General features: G+C 54.9%; 1 protein-coding gene and 1 non-coding gene across 2 annotated transcripts in view; both read right to left on the reverse strand.

Annotated features, from left to right (window-relative positions):
• Positions 1-751: 751 nt before the first annotated feature.
• Positions 752-20,431, reverse strand: part of MYO18A (myosin XVIIIA) — a 188,749-nt gene continuing 169,069 nt past the window's right edge. Inside the window, exons 42-44 of the mRNA XM_060259597.1 lie at positions 17,591-17,713; positions 13,185-14,500; positions 752-893 (exon numbers count right to left, since the gene is read on the reverse strand). Of these exons, the coding sequence (XP_060115580.1) occupies positions 13,186-14,500; positions 17,591-17,713 (1,438 nt within the window). The 3' untranslated portion in view covers positions 752-893; position 13,185. The remainder of the gene's footprint in view (positions 894-13,184; positions 14,501-17,590; positions 17,714-20,431) is intronic.
• On the reverse strand, positions 7,947-8,018 carry TRNAT-CGU (transfer RNA threonine (anticodon CGU)). Its single transcript has one exon. It is a non-coding gene; the product is annotated as a tRNA-Thr (tRNA).

Genomic DNA, 20,431 nt, shown 5'->3' on the forward strand with positions numbered 1-20,431 from the left:
GGTGAGAGTGGCGATGGGGACTGGGGAAGAGCTACATACACAGCCCCAGAAACCAAGTGCAAGAAAGAGCAGGAGGGGAAACTGCACTGCACTGTGCTCAAATGTGCAACTCACAAACGTGGGCCGTCCGTGAGGCGGACAGCTTCCGAGTGCTCAGAGGGCAAACCGGCTTCGTTTTCTGCTTTCTCTCTCACACCCGGGGGAAGAAAAAGGGGAGGAGGAGAGAGAGAGTGAGCCTGCACACGGGCGCAGGAGAGTCTTTGGCTGAACTTAAAAAATGTCTTTAAAAGGGGGAGCGGGAGGGATCCGTCTCCGGTTGGACACCACACGAGGATCAGATTGGATTTAAATTACAACGAAAAAATGGGCAGGTGGGTGGGGGAAGCCTCCGTGCTCACATGTCCCCTCCCCAAGAGGAGGCTGGCAGCTCCCCCTCGGCTGCGGACGAGAGCCGGGAGAGATGACCCGAAGGACAAGCTCGCCTGCAGTGAAGTGGCTGTCGTGCCTGACATAATACCGGGTCTTGGAGACTCTTCGCCTTTCCCCCATCATGAAAGAGGACAGCGGTATCCCTGCGCTACCAGCTGGAAGGGTGAGGGCTGCCGGACAGCGCGTCGGCCAAAGAGAGGACCCCAAGGGGCACCCAGCGAGGCCATCCGCTGAGCGAGAGGGGGAGGCGGCTGCGGCCGAGATGTCAGGAAGCGTCCTGCTGCCTGTCAGTGCGTGCTCATGCCTGGGGCTATGCAGTGCTTTCCGCCGGCTTGCTCTCAGAGTCACTGTCGCTCAGGTAGCTCCGAGAGGAGCGCTTGGACCTGAGAGCGCCGCTGCTGTCAAAGATGTCTCGCTCCTCGTCTGACTTGTCGTAGGTAAATGGTTTCCGATAGCCTGGGGGGCTGTGGAAGGGAGACAAGAGAAGTTACAAAGTGGATTTGGCTCAGGCCAAGGAAGTTTTCACCAGGGAGGCCGAGCCGAGGGGCGGGGGGGGGGGTGTTACTGGCATTTCCCGAGTCAGCCTCTTGCACACCAAAGACGTGCGGCCAAGAACACAGAGTCATCCCTCCTCATGCAGTTTCACACAGGCAAGAAGTGCTGTCTGTATCGCTTATGATGTGCCCCTCCAGCCTCACAGTTTGGAGTCCTGGGAGAGGCCATCGCAATGCCTGCAGCGGAGCAACTGACTGAAAATCCAGCCCAGACGGCCTCGTCAGAGAAGGATGGACAAACTCAGAAACTGGCAACTAACTACTGTTTAAATGTAAAATACACGGAGGGTTTGTAGCAGGAACTCCTTTGCATTTGAGGTCACACACTCCTGATGTAGCCAATCCTCCAAGAGCTTCCAGGGCTCTTCCAGGGCCTAGTGTAAGCTCCAGGAGGATTGGCTACATCAAAGGTGTGTGGCTTAATATGCAAAGGAGTTCCTGCTACATAAAAAAGCCCTGGTGAAATATATATATATGTACATATCAACTGCCTCGGAAGCATAGAAGCTTTATGCAGCATCCCAGAGCCTCCACGTTTCCCAGCTAAGGGGAAAATGCCGTTCAAACAAATTGCAAAGTTGATCTGACTCCCAACGGTAACAAGAGAAAGAAATTTTACCTACAAAACAAGGGAAAGGAATTTGACTTACAAAGACAGAAGCACATCTCACATGACACGTTCACGTAGGTATGCTTAACTTATGAACAGATTCACTTCCGAAAGGTTAACTTGCTACACCTCCCAGCCCAGGGAAGAGAGAGAAGAAGAGAGGTCCCATATAAGATGAAACAGAAGGCAAGCAGAGGCCAAAGAGGCTCAACACCTAACCCACGAGAAGATGAGGCCAACAGCCGAGTGAGAATTCTCTTCACCCAGAGTCACAATATCCAACGCGAACAAGAGCTAACTGAAGCTTTTGATTCCAATTAGGGTGAACTGGGGGTGTGGCTCAGAGAACTTCAGTCCCTTTAGTCTCCTTTAGTCTCCGGAGTCAATTCCTACATGGCTGGAAAGCCAAAGAGGTTTGCAAACCCAGGCAGGAATCCGTCACGTCAGACGGACCCCTTTTTCTGACTATTCATGCTGGGCTACGGGGCACTGGGGCGGTGGGAAATGAACGACAGACCAGCTCTGGGGGCCAATTTGCAGTTAGACGCCCGGCCGTCAGGATCCCCAGGGCCCTGTTTCCGCTGCGTTTGAAGAGACAAAACAACAGCTCCGCAACGAGAATGCCAATATCAGGACATCGGAATGCATTATGCAAACATCCATACGAATTGTCTTTATTTGGCATGATTTATTCTACTCCTGCCAAGTTATGGGGGAAGGCTGGACTCCTGGTTACAGGAAATCCAGTGCAGCGCCCCTTCTCTGCCATGGAGTTGCACCAAGAACTGCCCACCCACTGCAAGCTCATCCTAAGTAGACAAAGGGACTAGTCGCTTGCTTTGAAATAAACAGAAACTGCCACTCATTACCAGCAGCTTATTAGGGCCGCCAACCTCCAGGAGGGGCCTGGAGCTCTCCCACTTTTACAAGTGATCGCCGGATCTACAGAGATCAGTTTCTCTGGAGAAAACAGCTGCATTGGACAGCGGGCTCCATGGCACTGTACCATGCCGAAATCTCTCCCCTTAGGGTCGCGATTGCCAGGTCTTTGTTGGACAATTCCTGGAGGGTTGGAGGAGACAGCCTGGGAGGGCAGGGTTTGGGGCAGGCAGGGACCTCAGTGGGGCACGATGCCATACAGCAGCCATTTCCTCCGGGGGGACTGATCTCGGCAACCTAAAGACCAGCTGCAATTTTCAGGAGATCTCCAGCCAACACCTAAAAAAGGTAAAAGGTAGTGCCCTGTGCAAGCACCAGTCGTTTCCGACCCATGAGAGGACATCACATCACGACGTTTTCATGGCAGACTTTTTTTTACGGGGTGGTTTGCCACTGCCTTCCCCCCAGTCATTGACACTACCCGCCCCCCCAGCAAGCTGGGTCCTCATTTGACCAACCTCGGAAGGATGGAAGGCTGAGTCAACCTGAGCCGGCTACCCAAACCCAGCTTCTGCCGGGATCGAACTTGGGTCATGAGCAGAGCGTAGGACCGCAGTACTGCAGCTTTACCACTCTGCGCCATGTGGCAGGCAGGGACCCTCAGTGGGGCATAACGCCATACAGTCCACCTTCTAAAGCAGCCGTTTTCTTCAGCTCCAGGGGTGGGTTGCTTCCCTTTGCGAGGTTTCCAGCAGAGTCCCCGAAGAAAGCAGGATGGTGTTGGTTTCCATGACTGTGCCACCCGTTGAGTTGCCAACTCTGAGATGGGAAATACCTGGAGATTTGGGGGTGGAGCCCGGAAAAGAGAGTTTGGGGAGGGGAACTCATTTGGGGAGGGGAACTGATCTCTATAACCTGAAGGCCAGCTGTAATTTTTGGGAGATCTCCAGCTAATACCTGGAGGCTGGCAAGCCCTTTAAAAAAAGGTCAAGGTAGTCCCCTGTGCAAGCACCAGTCGTTTTTGATTCTGGAGTGACGTTGCTTTCACAACGTTTTCATGGCAGACTTTTTAACGGGGTGGTTTGCCATTGCCTTCCCCAGTCATCTACGCTTCCCCCCGCAGCAAGCTGGGTACTCATTTTACCGACCTCGGAAGGATAGAAGGCTGAGTCAACCTTGAGCCGGATACCTGAAACCAGCTTCCGCAGGGATTGAACAGGTCGTGAGCAAAGGGCTCCGACTGCAGTACTGCAGCTTTACCACTCTGCAACATGGGGTTCTTACGGCGCAAGCCCTTACCCCTCCCCAAACTCTCTTTTCTGGGCTCCACCCCCAAATCTCCAGGTATTTCCCAACCCAGAGTTGGCAACTCAATGGGTGGCGCAGTCACGGAAACTAAGGCCATCCTCCTTTCTCCAGGGACTCCGCTGGAAGCCTTGCAACAAGAAGCATCCCACCCCTGGAGCCGACGCTCATGGGGAGGAGACTCCGTTTCTTTAAGGAGAGGGTTCTCCCCCAAGCGTCTCTACTGGGTCTCCAAGCCCGTTAAGGCAGCCACTCACATTCACAAGAGCCCATTATTCATTTTTATTATTTTTTCCCCCCTCAGACGCATCCAGGGCATGCAGCGGTGATTTACTCTCCCCTGTAGTTAGCAGAGCTAAGCAAATAATCTGTAGCAAATCAGGCATTTGTTGGAAATTTCACCCCTATCTGTAGCAAGCCACGCTTTTTTGGGGGGGCGGGAGAGAGAAACCACTCACAAACTCGCTCATTACGCCGAAGACATTTGCAAATTCCCTCCCTGGCATGAAGGGTTCGCTGGAGGGAGGATTCGCGGCTGGAACTTCGCAACTGGCACCCCTCCCTCTTCCCATTAGTCAAGCTTCTGCCTGTCGTGGGAATTTAGACCCTCTGCAGACCTAAGCGGAGGAGGGCTTGGAATCCGGCTCTCGAGTCCTGGCACGGATCGGCTGCCAAAGGCTGGGGGAGGAAGCTGCTTGGGAAGCGGAGTGGACCCAGCCATTTTCTTCTGAGCGGCAGGAACCTGCTTCGGGCTTCCCGGGCTATGCTGGATCGAAGCCTTGCTGAGAGGTGTGCGTGAGTCGCAGACAACTTATGGTGACCTTGTAGGGCAGGGGTGTCAAACATGCAACCCAGGGGTCAAATCAGCCCCCCCCGGGGGCTCCTACAAGGCCCCGAGCAACTGGCTGTGTGTGCGTATATGTATGTGTGTGTGTGTGTATATACACACACACACACATATATATTGGCCACTGTGTGACACAGAGTGCTGGACTGGATGGGCCATTGGCCTGATCCAACATGGCTTCTTTTATGTTCTTATGTCATCTGCTTCCTTCTCCCTCTCTCTTGCTTCCTTCTGCATAAGAGCTTGCTTTGCGAGGCTTGCTCAATCGCACAGGAGTTAAAGACCAAAGCCTCTTATTTTCTCCATCGGCTGAAAGGCTGCTGCGTGGGAGTCAGCAAACTAGGCAATTTTCTGGGGTGCCAGCTCCCGGCAGGGGTAGGTACCCCCTCCCCACTGACGCTGTCCCTGAGCCTCCTGTTCATTTTTTCTCGATCCCTCGATCCCTCCGAGCTGAAAGAGGGACCCTCCATGCAAACAGGGCTATCTGGCCCCGCTCGGCCTTCCTGTGCTGCAGGAAGGTCGAGGGGGGGGCTTTGTGGGGTCCTATTTGGGGCAGCGCTGCGAGGCCTTCCCCACTGAAGGGCGGGGGGGGGGTGAAGCCTTGCCTTGCCTGGGGTGGCAAAAACCCCAGCACCAGCCCTGATTGGCTGAGGCTCCTTCCTTGAGGAGGAAGGAGGGGAGGGGAGGAATAGCTTGCTTTACCAGGCTCTCTCAATTGCGCAGCAGAGCTACTGAGCCAAGCCTCTCTTCCTTCCATGGCCCGGCCCGACAAACATCTCACTGATATCAGATCTTGCCCTCATAACAAATGAGTTTGACACCCCTGTGTAGGGTTCTCAAAGCAGGAGGCGTTCAGAGGTGGTTTGCCGTTGCCTGCCTCTGCATAGCAACGCTGGTATTCCTCGCTGGTCTCCCCATCCAAGGACTAACCAGGGCCGATCCTGCTTAGCTCCCAAGATCTGATGAGACGCATCCAGCCTGAGCCATCCAGGCAAGGGCTTGCTCGTGCAGAAGTCTCTTACTAAGGAGGATCTGTAATGGATATCAGCACACGTCCAGAACGCATGTGCCAGCTGGAGACCGTTCCCTCCCAGAGAACGGAAGGAGGGGCCATTCCGGGCATCCTCATCACCTGCCAATCCTGTCTGACCCAAGATCACAGCCTCCCACCTGGGACGAGGCACACTTACCTGCCTGGGATCCCACGCCCTGCCCCTCATCCCCTCTGCTGACACACAGGAGAAGCCCCTACTTCCCCACGCTGGCTGGTACTGTCCTGCCCAGCGCTGGTGGAAGGACCAACACCAGGGCTTTTTTTGGTGTAGTGGTTAAGTGTGCGGACTCTTATCTGGGAGAACCGGGTTTGATTCCCCACTCCTTCACTTGCACCTGCTGGAATGGCCGTGGGTTAGCCATAGCTCTCACAGTTGTCGTCCTTGAAAGGGCAGCTGCTGTGAGAGCCCTCTCAGCCCCACCCACCTCACAGGGTGTCTGTTGTGGGCGGAGAAGATAGAGGAGATTGCAAGCCGCTCTGAGTCTCTGATTCAGGGAGAAGGGCGGGGTATAAATCTGCAATTCTTCTTCTTCTTCTTTGCAGCAGGAACTCCTCTGCATATTAGGCCACGCCCTCTGATGCAGCCAATCCTCCTGGAGCTTACAGTCGGCCCTGCACTAAGAGCTCTGTAAGCTCTTGGAGGATTGGCTACAGCAGGGGTGTGTGGCCTAATATGAAAAGGAGTTCCTGCTGCAAAAAGAGCCCTGACCAACACACACCTGGATGATGTGCACCTCTGAGGCACTCAGGTAAAACTAGAGTGGTAGAGGGGGAGGGGAGGGGAGAGGTTTAAGCCCAGCAGCCTACCATTCTGGAGGTTTGCGCAAACCTTGCTATTGATGCCTTCCCATTTGGGAAGAACAGAAACGCCTCATCTACTCTGGCCTCTTCAGAAGGTCTCCTGACCTTGGACACCTCTAGCCTTGCAAGCGAACATGGATTATAGATGCTCAGAACCCTCCATGGCATGCAACACCCTGGCATCCAGTCTGCGAGTAGCTGTGGCCGACGCTTCTGCTGCTCCCCATCCAGCAGAGCTGGGCTTAGAAGGGGCCTGTCTGTTTGCCAGGACTGAAATCTGGACGGAGTGGACTTTGCCCTGACCTGAAGGGCCCAGGCTAGCCTGATCTGATCAGATCTCGGAAGCTCAGCAGGGTCGCCCCTGGTTAGTCCTTGGATGGGAAACCGCTAAGGAATGCCAGGGCTGCTACGCAGAGGCAGGCAATGGCCAAACTACCTCTAAACACTTCTTGCCACAAGGTTTCCGTAAGTCGCAGAACAGAATCAGGGAATCATAGACTTGGAAGGGACCCCCCAGGGTCATCTCGTCCAACCCCCTGCCCAATGCAGCGCTTTCACAGATGCCTTTCCCTCGATCCACAGGATCCGCATTGCTGTCGGGTGGCCATCTAGCCTCTGCTTAAAAACCTCCAAGGAAGGAGAGCCCACCGCCTCCCGAGGAAGCCTGTTCCACTGAGGAACCGCTCTAACGGTCAGGAAGTTCTTCCTAGTGTTGAGATGGAAACTCTTCTGATTTAATTTCAACCCACTGGTTCTGGTCCTACCTTCCGGGGCCACAGAAAACAATTCTGCACCATCCTCTATATTGGGGGTGGCCAAGGGTAGCTCTCCAGATGTTTTTTGTCTACAACTCCCAGCATGGCTGATGGCTGGGGCTGATGGGAGTTGTAGGCAAAAAAAACATCTGGAGAGCTACCCTTGGTCACCCCTCCTCTATATGACAGCCCTTCAAGTATTTGATGGTCAGCTGTGACTTGACAGGTTAATAATAATAACAAAAAAGGCTTTATGTCACACAATGAACATATGAAGCTGCCTTCAACTGAATCAGACCCTGGGTCCATCAAGAAGAAGAAGAAGAAGAAGATATTGGATTCATATCCCGCCCTCCACTCCAAAGAGTCTCAGAGCAGCTCACAATCTCCTTTATCTCCCTCCCCCACAACAGACACCCTATGAGGTGGGTGGGGCTGGAGAGGGCTCTCACAGCAGCTGCCCTTTCAAGGACAACCTCTGCCAGAGCTATGGCTGACCCAAGGCCATGCTAGCAGGTGCAAGTGGAGGAGTGGGGAATCAAACCCGGTTCTCCCAGATAAGAGTCCGCACACTTAACCACTACACCAAACTGGCTCTCCTACACCAAACTGTATTGTCACCAAACTGTCAGTATTGTCTACTCAGACTGGCAGCGGCTCTCCAGGGTCTCAAGCTGGTTTTTCACGCCTACTTGCCTGGACCCTTTTCAGTTGGAAATGCCGGGGATTGAACCTGGGACCTTCTGCTTACGAAGCAGATGCTCTACCACTGAGCCACCGTCCCTCCCTAATTGAAGTCACGTTCATGAAGCTACCATAGGCAAGGGACAATGTGTGTATGATTTGTGGGTTGAGGAGAAGAAACGGAAGGGGGGGGGGGGTACAGCCCTATTAAAACGACCTCTCATGTACTTCCTTCCACCTTGGCCATTCTCTACCCCACTGCACAGGGGCCTGGAGAATGCATGTTCTTTTATCTTGCTCTCCCCCCCCCTTCTCCATTTCTGTTATGGCAGCTGGAGCGTTAAGTGCATTAGGAAACCCAAAGCACAACATTCCCCCAGCTGCAGGAGACTGCTATAGCAATTGAACATTTTAAAAAGAAATTGTTAAAAAAAAAGAAGAATGAAAGCAAGCAAGCAAGCAAAGCAGCAACACTCTCTCTGTCTCTCTCTCTCTTTCCCCCCCTTCTCGGATAATTCTCCCATTCAAAGCTGTCGGAAACAATTTAATACACAAATAAATTTCTGTTGGGGAGGGAGGAAGAGAGCGAGAGTCTGTCTGCCTGCTGCAGAGGCACTCCCCCCCCCCTTTCCTCTCCCTTGTCACATCTCCAACGTGGGCAAACAAAGGGCTCCCAATTGCGGGTGCAAAAAACGGCTGCCAAGGGGAGGAGTGGGGGGTGGAGGGGCTCAGCTCCACACGATGGGAGGCGGCTTTTACTGCCTCCTTTCCTCTCTGGATCTCCATCTCCAGCCCGGCTTCTGCCTCATGCACTGGCAGGTGGACGGGGCGGGGGCAGGGGGGAGAAAGAGGAGGTTGAATTTAGCAGAGGAGGAGACTCGAACTCTGACCCGCAGGCTTGGAAAGGAGGGCAGACGACACTCCCACGCATATCCTGCTCTTGTGTGGCCCGCCCACCCGAGGGCGGCCCAGTAGCCCTGCATGGCAGTCCACCCCCACACCGCACCCCAAGCTCCTAAGCAGCCTCCTGTTTCTGCTGCCCTCCAGAGAGTGCAGACTGGGAAGACACAAGGAGACACCGGCAGGCCGATGGGCTTGCTGGGTCATAAGCTGAGCCAGAGCTGCTTCCGCTTAGGTCCCCCGTGGCTCTGCTCACTGGACCTGAAACGGTCCGGTCGGACAAGAGGGGAGGAGCCGCTCCTCCTCCTCCTCCTGGGAAAGGAACTGAGTGGATTTCAACTCAGCGGTGTGAGAGTTCGGGCCTCTGGCACCTCTGGCCTGGACGTGCTCCAAAACGAGATGCCGAACATCCCGCAGGAAGCTGAAGCCCAAAATCTCTCCCCCCGCTCGTCCAGGGGCACTCTGGCATTCCTAATCCAGAAGTGAAGGAAGGGGGCAGCCTCACGGCACCCAAATTTAGCCCCCGCCCCTGCTCCCATGGAATCCAAAGTTCTGGCTTGCCTTCCTACGATTCCAAGCCAGAGCGGGAGCCAAGAAGGCAGAGCTTATGGATGCCAGGTCTTCCTCCCAGGGGTCACTTTGTAGAAAAATAGGTGGTGGAGCTCTTTGGCATAGCTCATTAGCATATGCCATCCCCCCCAGCCAAAAGCAACCCGATGCAAGGAAAGGAGAGCCCCGGGTGGGTGAGGCCTGCTTGGGCTGGCTAGAGATCCAGCCAGTCCAAGCAGGCCTCACTCGCCTGGGGCTTTCCTGAGCCGCAGCCCCCCCCCCATCAAAAGGCCAGCAATCAAAAGGCCCAGCAACCAGCCATCCAAAATCACATAAGAAGTGGAGAAAGGGTGGTGCAGGCTTCTCCAGGGGTTAATGAGGGCTGCTGGGGGTGTGGCAAAGCCCCTGGTGGCTGGCTGGCTGGCTGCCCGCTCTCCTAATCCAGGGATTGTTATGCAGCTGCACTTACTGTTCAATGGACAAGGTAGGTGGGGAGGAAGAGGGGGAACCTTCAGAAAGGTTCAGGAGCTGTGCTCCTGCTGAAGCTGAGGCTTGCTTCCTCCTCCCCCCAGGCTCCAAAGCTCGACATCCCTTCCAAATCAGGCGCTTATCTGGGGGCCTCGGCCGACGCTCAGCGGGGCAGGGCTGGCAAGATCAGCCCCAATCCGCAGGATGGCTTGGCTAGGGGAAAGAGGGTCTCCCCTGCAGCACGCCCAGCCTCCAGCCACCTGCCCCGTCCGGTTCTATCCTTTCCGAGAAATCTGTCTGCTCCCCCTGCTGGCCTGGGAGCTGCAGTCTTTGAGGACAAGAAAGGAACTGCTGTGTACTGAGCTAGAAGCCAGCATTGCAATGCGAACAATGGGCAAGGAGGGCTTCCGTTCCAGAAAGGAGAAAGAGCCAGATCTCTTGCTCAGCAGAGGGCATCTCGCATCCCACAGCTCGTGGAGCGTTGACGGTCAACCCCAGCCATGTTTTATATGCGTGCACGGACGCACGTGGACACTCTTGCCCACTCCAAAATGGAGAGACTGAAGAGCACCAGTTTACTGTGGCACAAGCGGAGGAGCTGCGCCAGGCGCTGAAATCCTGCCCGCTGACTGCTGGGCATCTCGTTTCGCTTTTGGCTGCCAAGACTCGGTTGGGACTGTCGGCACGTTTATAAGCATTTTCTTCTGTGATCCAAAGGTCTAGACGTGGGGTCTCCCCCCCCTCAACCCCCCCCCCCCCAAAAAAAACTGAGCTTTTGAGAAAACCTGAATTCTGCTGCCGGCCCCGCATATTCTGCATCGCTCCCACAGAACGGCAGCAAGCCCCCAGCCCTAATTCTTTGCTCACCTGCCTCTCGCAGCAAAGGAGAAGCACCGCTTAATGCAGGGGTCCCCGGTCCATGGCCTGTGAGCAACCAGGCCGCGGAGGTGCCGCACCGCCCCTTTCATCCGCCCAGGACCTGGGCAGACAAAAGAGACAGCGCAGCCTCGGTCTGAGGCTGCTTCAGAGTAAGGCGGTGCAGCCCCGCCACCCTTTTCCCTTACCTGGGATCTGGGCAGACAATGTGGCCTCGCTCAGAAGTTGCCTCTCCTGCAAGAGGAGGCCACACCACCTCTTTCATCTGCCAGGGTCCCAGGCAGGTGGAACGGGCAGCGCGGCAGTGACCTTCGCCTAACTAGCAGGAGGCAGCAGAAGCAGCCCCCCCCCATTTAAAGACCCCGATGAGGAAGCAGGGATGGGGTGCGAGTGGGAGTGTGGCCTGGGGTGGCAAAAACCCCAGTGCCCCCCCCCCCATCCACCAGTCCGTGGAAAAACTGTCTTCCTCGAAACTGGTCCCTGGTGCCAAATAGTTTGGGAACCACTGGCTTAATGCATTGCATTTGAATGCATATGATTCGTTTTGGGGTGCTGCAGTTCTGTTTTGGATTTCTGCTGGCTTTCAGATCTCTGCAATCCGGACCCAGGGGCACTGTTGGATTGGAAGTCCCATGTCGCTGCCTGCATTTGACTTTACACTACGTGATCTGACTTATGCTAAGTAATCCACCTGGAGTCCCATGGAGAAAAGGGGGGGGGGCCTATAAATAACGCAAATAAATAAATAAACCTTCCCAATAGGGACCCTGCCAGGCCAGCTTCCTTTTCCTCCATTCCAGGACAAAAATTCATTTTTAACTCGGTTCATTTATTTATTTTTAAGCCCGTTCGGTGTGAAGAGTCAGTTTGGTGCAGTGGTTAAGTGCATGGACTCTTATCTGGGAGAACCGGGTTTGATTCCCCACTCCTCCACTTGCAGCTGCTGGAATGGCCTTGGGTCAGCGACGGCTCTTGCAGAGTTGTCCTTGGAAGGGCAGCAGCTGTAGGAGCCCTCTCAGCCCCACCCACCTCACAGGGTGTCTATTGTCGGGGGGAAGAAGATATGGGAGATTGTAAGCTGCTCTGAGTCTCTGATTCAGAGAGAAGGGCGGGGTATAAATCTGCAATCTTCTTCTTCTTCCCCTCTCCTCCACTTACAGCTGCTGGAATGGCCTTGGGTCAGCCACAGCTATCGCAGGAGTTGTCCTTGAAAGGGCAGCTGCTGGGAGAGCTCTCTCAGCCCCAACCACCCCACAGGGTGTCTACTGTGGGGGAAGAAGATATGGGAGATTGTAAGCCGCTCTGAGTCTGATTCAGAGAGAAGGGAGGGGTATAAATCTGCAGTCTTCTTCTTCTTCAATATAATGTTTAATGTTTATCAATATCTCACCTTTCTCCTCGATGGGGACTAGGTGGGTTAGGCTAAGAATGCATGACTGCCCCAAGATCGCCCAGCAAGCTTCCACGGCACAAGCGGGGATCTGAACCTCCGTTTCCCAAATCCCAGGCCGACACATCAGCCGGCAACACCACATTGGTGCCTGGCGAAGCCGCTGCCAGTCTTTCAAGCTGCTTCCAAGTTCTTCCCTCTGAAGGAATCGGAAGCTCATGCAAAAGAGAGTCTGCGGGTCTCACACCCTCCCCCCATTAAAAATATTATGGTGAGCTCTTACCCTGCCTCCTCGAGAAGGAAGAAGCGAGGCTGGAGCACACAGAGGCCCATTAATTGCATGAGAAACATATACTGCCAATTCCCGAAAGGCAGTCGAGTGGATTAAGGCTTCTCCGTGTCCTGCTTCCTGCAGCAGCTAATCCTTGGGGAAGGAAGATGCTGGTGGGGAAAGGCAAGGAAAGAAGACGTTCACGCCGCGAGGCCTTTGACAGCCCCCAAGAGCGGGGGCCACGTCTTCACCTTTGGAGCTGCCGAGGAGGAAACTGGCTCAATCCTGCCTAGTGACACAGGACTCACATCCTCCTACCAGCAATTGAACATATGAACATATGAAACTGCCTTATACTGAATCAGACCCTTGGTCCATCAAAGTCAGTATTGTCTACTCAGACAGGCAGCGGCTCTCCAGGGTCTCAAGCTGAGGTTTTTCACACCTGTTTGCCTGGACCCTTTTTTTGGAGATACCGGGGATTGAACCTGGGACCTTCTGCTTCCCAAGCAGATGCTCTACCACTGAGCCACCGTCCCTCCCTAAGACACAAGGCAATTAAGACACAAGGCAGGCAGAATTAGTTATCAAAGACACACCCATGCTTCAGGTAAGTCTGTGAGCGCTGGACAACTCAAAATGGGTCCCCCGGTCACCAGCATGCAGGAGGATGACTGGACATCCTTCCAGCTCGGTTAAAAGGAAGTGCCGCCAATCCAGGGGAGGGATCCGAGCCCCTCTCCGCCTCCCCTCCCCGGTTAGAGAGTTAGTCTGGCACACTCTGTCCATGCCTGGCACTCCATGCCACCTGCCTTAGTCGCTCTCCGGCCGATAGAGGTACTTCATCATCAGGCTGTCCACCTGTTTTTTGCGTTGCTTCTCCTCCTTTTTGAGCTGCTTGCTGGACTTCCCGGTTTCCTGCCCCTCCCTGGCACCGTTGGCATCCTGCTCTTCAGAGGCCGGGCCTCCGTGCTTGGGACCCTTCTTGACGCTGGAGTTGCTGCGGTAGGAGACGGTGGAGCCGGACGACGAGCCGGAGGACGACTCCGAGGAGAACCGCTGATGCTTCTTTTTCTTCTTGGACTTCTTGGAGTGCTTCTTGGAACTCTTCCGCTGCCTCTCGGGAGACGAAGAGGAGGAGGAGCTGCTGGAGGAGCTGCTGCTCCTCTTCCGGCTCTTCCCTTTGGAGCTGTGAGGCCTGGAGAAATCCATGGCGGACGCAGACCGGCGCAGGCTGCTGGCGGGGCGCTCAGGGGTCTCCAGCAGGGCGCTTTTGGTGCTCCTCGTGCTCTTCCGGTCGTCTTCATCCTCGGAATCCGGGTCCAGGCTGGAGCGCTTGAACTTGACGGGCTTGTAGTTCAGCACCTCGTGGATGGCCGCCTCCAGGTCCGGATCCAGGTAGCTGCGGTGACTGACGGGCCGGATGTCGGGGTCTTCCACTTGCAGCTCGTCCGAGGCCAAGGTGCGAGGCCGCGGGGGCACGGAGAGGCTGCGGGTGAGCGAGTGCTGGCTGTACAAGGACCGGGAATCGCTCAGGGCCACGCTGCATGCGTCGTCCAGCTCAGAGCGGCCCAAGGAGAGGCGAGAGGCTGGGCGGCTGTGGGTAGGGCTGAGGTCGTCCAGGCGGGAGGTGCTCCGCCGCAAGCTTCCCGGGCTGGACAAGGCGAAGCTGAGGGACGACTTGGCATCGTCCTCGTGGGACCCCAGGCCGCACCAAGAGGCCCCGCCGCGACTGACTGGGGCGGAGAGAACCGAAGCCTTGTCCAACTCGGCTGCTGAGAGAGAGCAGCGCTTCTCCAGCCCTTTGCGGGCCTGGCTGCTGGCCTCGGAGAGGACTGAGCCCCTGTCCTCCAGATCTCCGGCAGCCTTCTTCCACGAGGCGAGGGAACCGGCCTCCTCCAAAGCACTGGCCGCTGAGTGGCGCTTGGCCTTGCGGAAGGAGCGGTCGGGCGAGGCGGGGCGTTCGCTCAGGGTGGAGAAGAGGGTCTCCTCGTCCCCTTTGCCTCCGATGGAGTCCTTGAGGTTGGTCCGCTTCCTGTAGCTGAGGGAACTCATGACTGACACGGGCCTCTCTTCCGTCTCCTTAGCCTCTTTGCCCTCTCTGACAGATGAAGAAGGCGCAGCTGATCTGATGGCGGGGAGGGGGAGATGGGAAGAGGCACCGTAAAGGAGAAAGTGAGAAACACGCTAATTCAAGCCATGCGAGGAGGCCCGCGATTGCATATGGAGGGGGATGAAGGCCTGAGTCTACGGCTCTGGCCCCCTGCCCTACAACGTCGACTTCCTTTTGTTGGCAACTAGCTGAAAAAATGCTGCCAACGCGCAACAACAGATTCCCAACACTGGGGGAAAGAAGGCATTACCTTCTGTGGCAAAACATCTTCCGTTCACACTGACACACAGATTAAACCAATTCGGAGTCTGCACCGGCTCTTCCCCTCTTTGGCCCACGTGCGCAGGGCAAGAAAGAGGGAAACGGGCCAAACCTCAGCACCTGCGGAACGTTGTGGAGACCAATCTAGATCAGTCCCTGATTGAACGAGGGTTTCGCTAGCTGTGGGAGTAGGAGATGCCACGGCTGGAGGGGGGGACCTGCAGGCTTCTGTGTGTTGGGCGGGGGCTCTTTCTGGTGCACACTGAAGAGGCACCTCCTGCCACTTCTGAGCAGCACAAAAGGCACATGGCAACACCCGGCAGGCAGGCTGGGCTCTCGCCTCTGCCTGCGCCATCAGCCGGCGTCAGGCTTCCGCGCTCCGTGCCGCTGGTTGCCATGGCAACAGGTGTCCTATAAATAGCCCAGTCTGGTTCCTGGTCACTTCCAATGGATACGGGAGGGGGTGCGACTTCAGTTGAGCCGTCCTCAGGAAGGCCATTGGTCTCCGAGCCCCATCTGGAGCTGGTCCAGCTATCGGCAAACGACAGCCACCTCTGGCGTGGAACAGGCAGTGGGGAACGCACAGAAGGGCAGGGCCTATACAAAGGGAAGGGGGAAGTGGTCTGCCACAAGGCCCTACCCCCCCAACCGCTAGTGGTCCCGTCCTGCACCTGAGGCCATTGCTCCTGGTTTCCGGGCAGACCACCTGTCAAGATTTTGTTTCCGACTTCTCTGTGTTGCCTGCTCACCCACACCCCCCGGCCAGAGAGGTATGGGCCATCCCAAGGGGGGACTGCAGCACTTCCAGGCTCCCAAAGATGTGAAGACACACAACTTCTGCCTCACTCGCCGGCTAGAGAGCACCGAACCAGCCACATGAGTGACCCACGGAAGGCCAAAGGTTCACTACCAGCCTCGTGCCCATTGCTGAGATGGGAGCAAATCAACCCAAGTCAGCCAACAAGCAGCCGGCAGAGGCTGGCATGTCCAAACTGAACTCGCCAACGTGCCTGGCACTGAGCCATCCAAAGGCCTGACACCGGAGGCGGGGGGGTGATCTCTCTCGTTTATGCAGCCCCTTTCAAAGATGCTTCTCCAACATCAGCAGCCTGCCCTATAGAGTGGATGGCATGGCCAGGCCTTCCTTGGCACACAGCTGCAACGCCTCGATTTCATCTGCATGCCTATTGTAATTTCTTCTGAGGGGGGAAGCATCTATTTACCTTGTTCCGAGGCTTATGAGCGTATATTATTGGCTTTATGGTTTCGCTGGGTTTTAAATGTTGACCTAGACTTGTTCTCATTATGTTAAGTTGGCTCTTTGGAGGTGGCGGGGTCTAAAGCGGGGAGCTAAAATCGGACGGACAGATCTCAAGAGCGAGGAGAAAAAGTCCAGGGATGAGTAGGCGCAACAAAGGGTTCAAGGCACAGATGCGAACAAGGCCAACGAGACGATGCAGCGTGAAGAAAATAGCCAGAGTGCTTCTTTTCTCCCTCATCTGTAATATTGCAGCCATCTCACAAAAACTGACTGGTGGTGGATTCAAGAAACGCGGAAGTAGTTCTTCACTCAAACTGGCTTCCGGAAGCAAAAATTAAGCAGCCATCCTACAGACATGGCAACAGGGAATCAGTCTACATATTGGGGGTGGCTACATCTTGCTGGGCCCATATTATTGGGGGGGGGGGCATGCCAGAAGGGGACTGTGAGAAAGCCGCTTGCCCAGGGGCCCCCGAGCAAGTTCACAACAGAAGCAGGATCTGAACTCTGGACTTCCTGGTTCAAGACCTTGGCCATCACCTTACAGGACGTCCCGCAACGCTACTCATTACGCTGAGTTGATCTCGGGGCCAGGCTCTGCAGGACGACTTTTGGAATTGCGCACGTCATTCCCCTCCACCAGCTTAAATGATAAAAGGTCGTCAGCTGGAACCACATAATTCCAAGAGTCAGGCTTGCGTGAAAAGTTCTGAACTTGAGATGCAGAAAGGTCTCAGCCACAAGAAACATGCACAAAGGGACTGTTTCTAAAAGCTCCTCCAACGGGCTTCCTGACACCCACACCCATCTGCTCTTTCCCAAAAACAAAGTGCCGGCTCTGGCTTTCCGCCCACCTTGTTGTAGCAGCTGCTTTGGAGGAACCCAGGAGTTGGCACTTTGGGGTCAGCAGGGAGCAGCGATGCAGAAACAGCTGCCTCCAGCGCTGGAAGACGTTTGGGTCGCCGTCTCCCAGCTTTTGTGATTGGTCTCAGCAGCACCCCCTGGCAGCCAATCAGCGGTGGCGCCCACCTCCCATCCTCAGAATTTCCCAAGTGCCCACGGGCTTAACAAAGTTGGGGACTCCCAGGGCTTTTCTTCCCTGGAAAAAGAGGTACGGGAACTCTCAAGAGGGAAAAGAAGAAACACACAGCATTCTCTGAAACAATACTATTTTCACACGCTACCAAACTTACCTCTACTTTAAAGCCGTTTCAGAACTCCAAACATCTCGCCAACTTCCCCAGTTCTTTTTCTGATTTTGCTTTTTGGTGCCTAACTCTGAATGGTGACCTTGAAGCAACTGTGTGTTAGCAGACTTTGTTGGCTCAACCCCCCCGTGAGCCTCATGAACTTTTAGACATTTCTTTTTTTAAAAAAGGATTTTGTTTCCGCTAAGAGGTTCCGGAACTCTGTTCCAGCCTGTTCCCCCCAGGAAAAAAGCCTGGGGACTCCTCAAGTATCCAGCGTCGGTAAAAGCGACCTAGTAACGCCTCCAGTCGCTTGCATTTGTACTCCCCTGGGGGAAGGGGAGGCCCGAGCAAGACCACCCTGCGGGAGAGGAAGCCCAAGCCCACCGTGCCAACCTGCCGCTCTTCAAGCTGCCGTCCTCGGAGACCGTTTTGGAAGAGCCTTTGTTCTTGGAGAGCCAGGACTTCACGCCGTCCACCCGGTCTTCTAGCTCCGAATCGGCATCCGAGTCGCCCTCGCTGGGACAAAGGAAGGGGAGGATCGGTAACCGCCCTCTGAGGGACTCTACGGCACCCGCTCGGCATGCATGAAAAGCTCTAGCCAAGAAAGGGTTAATCGGTGTTACAAAGGCCAGCCCTCCCCCCTCCCCAGTCCATGCGCTTTCAAGGGAACACCCTGTGCACATCCCAGGAAGGAAAGAGAATCCTCCCCTCCACCCCCCTTCCAAGGGCGGAAGAGACCCGACAGCCTTCCCTAGCAATGGCCAAGCGCCCATTCTCCGTATCTCAGAAGGATCTCCAGCCATCAGGGACAGCCTCAGACACAACCTACTCTAAGTTGCTTTCGCCATCCCAACGCTGAGCCTCTCTAGCTGTCCATTCTTATCCTCCTGGGTCAGCTTCCCCAGGCTAGGAAGTGGTACAAGCTTCCCAGTCGAATTGCCTCTCCGGATCCCAGCTCCTCCCTGAATCTCTGACTTAACCTGCCCGCCCCCCTCAAATCTGGCCCTGCCAGCAGTCTTCAGTCACACCTGCAATGGTGTTTTAAGACCAGAACCACACTGCAGGGTGACCGTTATGGCTTCCCAGTGTCCCTAAAATGCAGGCCGTTGCAGACCGGGAGGGGCCGAGGATTCTGTCAGATCGGAAATGGTGTGCATGCGTGGGTTGGGGGGGGGGGAGAAGATCTCTTACAGTGTCCATGCCCAAGTACAATTCTCAGAGCAGGAGACCACCACATCTGTATCTCTGGTATAACACCAATATGTGAATCTAGGGCAGGTACTGAGAAACCCACAGAAGTATGAGCATGTGGGGGAATATATGGGGGATCTTGCAGTGGAAATGGTAGAATTGTTTTATATATATATAAAAGGGGAAAAAAACCCAGAATGGCTCAAAAACGAGGGATTTCTGAAGATAATGGTTAGCAACCAGCCTCCTGGCTCCCTCCTCCACTCCCTCAGGGCTGGCTCTTCCCCCTCTGGAATTAAATGACTCTTCCCGCTGCCAATTTGACAGGCTCAGCGTGTTTAAAAAAAAAAAAAAAAGGCAAGCGCCCCACTCCCCTCGATTCCTGGCATAAATCTCTTTTTTCCCCTCTGTATCGCCAGGAGAGAAACCCAGAATTATGGCCCGGAATAGATAATAAAAGGAAGAGAGGGCAATGCAGCTGCTGGAGAGAAGGGGATATTTCAGCGATGCCACTTGGCTGCCGAGGGGAAAGGGAAGGGAGCGCGGCCAGCTCCGTTTTTACGGCCCTCCTCTCTTGCTGAGTGTCAAATTAAGGCAATGGCTGGGAAGAGGGATGCTGCCGTCCCCAAGTAAACTGGAGTTTAGCAGGCTGCACAGAGGCAACTTGGCAGGGTGGGGGGAAGAGAATTTACAGCCCTGAGCAAAGGAGCCTCCCTGCGCTGTGCACACACAAGTGAGCCAGGAGCACGGCCTGATTTATACGCGGGCGTAAGTGGCAGCCCCATCCGGCTTAAATCCTCTAATTTATAAGTGGCGTTCATAACCGTATTGATTGCCCTGAGCACGAAGGTGCTGCTTGCGTGGCGGAGCCGGAGAATCTATTCCTGCGCGCGGGAGAAGCCGCGCTCGTATAAATCTCCCCTCTAATAACGGTGCTGTTTACCGCTTTCATTAGGATTACGGCAATAACAACTGTATCTATAAGTAAATCGGAGTGTTGTTTCTCTTCCCCGCCTTACTGGGCTCTATAACTCTCCCCGCGGCTTCCCGCGGCGCTAAGTGGAATCGCCTCCACGGACCCTGCGGAAACTTTGCAGGAAGCGCCTAATGCGATCTTGAAGAACGTGCTCTCCCTCGCGCGGAGGGATTATTCTCTATTTGAGGAGAGCGCGGTGGACACACAGCTCCCCTCCCTGAATCTGAGCCCCTCTCGCTCAATTCAAAGCAATGAGCTCCTCTTGATCAGCCAAACACGTCTCCCCCTCCAGGAATAAATGCTGGGAGGCAGTTTGTTATTTTTCTGCCTTGAAAAAAAAAGCCAAGAAGGCCCCGTAAACAAACTCCGGGGGGGGCAGCTGAGATTTTAAATTGTCGGAATTAAACCTCATGTCAAAGGCAATTTATGTCCCGGCTAGCGTGCCATTAGTTAACTGGGATCCAAATCACCAGGGAACGAAGAGACGCAGACTGAACTGTGGGGGACATTAATTGTGTGTGACAACAAGGCTCTAGCGGCCCTCTATCACTGCTACACACAATTACATTTATCATTAGCCGACATGGATCCCGCCACAGCCCAGCCAGGCCCATCCTCGGCTAAAGAAAATTAGACTTTGCTGAATTCGTCCCAGACGGCAGCCCCAGACGCCTGGCCGCAAGGTCGTCCCCCGAGGCTGAGAACAAAGGGGTGTCCAGCACTGGGAAGCGGAGGTCCAAAGGTGTGCCCCCGTTTAGCACCCAAGAAGCAATGTCTGCCCCCCAAAAAACCTATCACTGTTTATACATTATCTAGCTGCAAAACCTGGCTTTGCACCTGAAGGCAGCTGCAGTAAAGACCAGCTCCCAGGTTTGTGTACTTTTTACTACTTGAGAGGTTTGCCAACGTTTCAGAAGATAGAAACAAGAAGCTGGAAGGGGCTCCAAAGGTCGTCTGATCCAACCCCCTGAACAATGCAGGAAATTCACAGCTGCCTTCCCCACACTCCCCAACGACCCCCCTGCTCTTTCTCCAGAGGAAAGTAAAAAACCTCCAGGATCCCTAGG

Source organism: Heteronotia binoei, chromosome 18, assembly GCF_032191835.1.
Source record: "Heteronotia binoei isolate CCM8104 ecotype False Entrance Well chromosome 18, APGP_CSIRO_Hbin_v1, whole genome shotgun sequence".
NCBI lineage: Eukaryota > Metazoa > Chordata > Lepidosauria > Squamata > Gekkonidae > Heteronotia > Heteronotia binoei.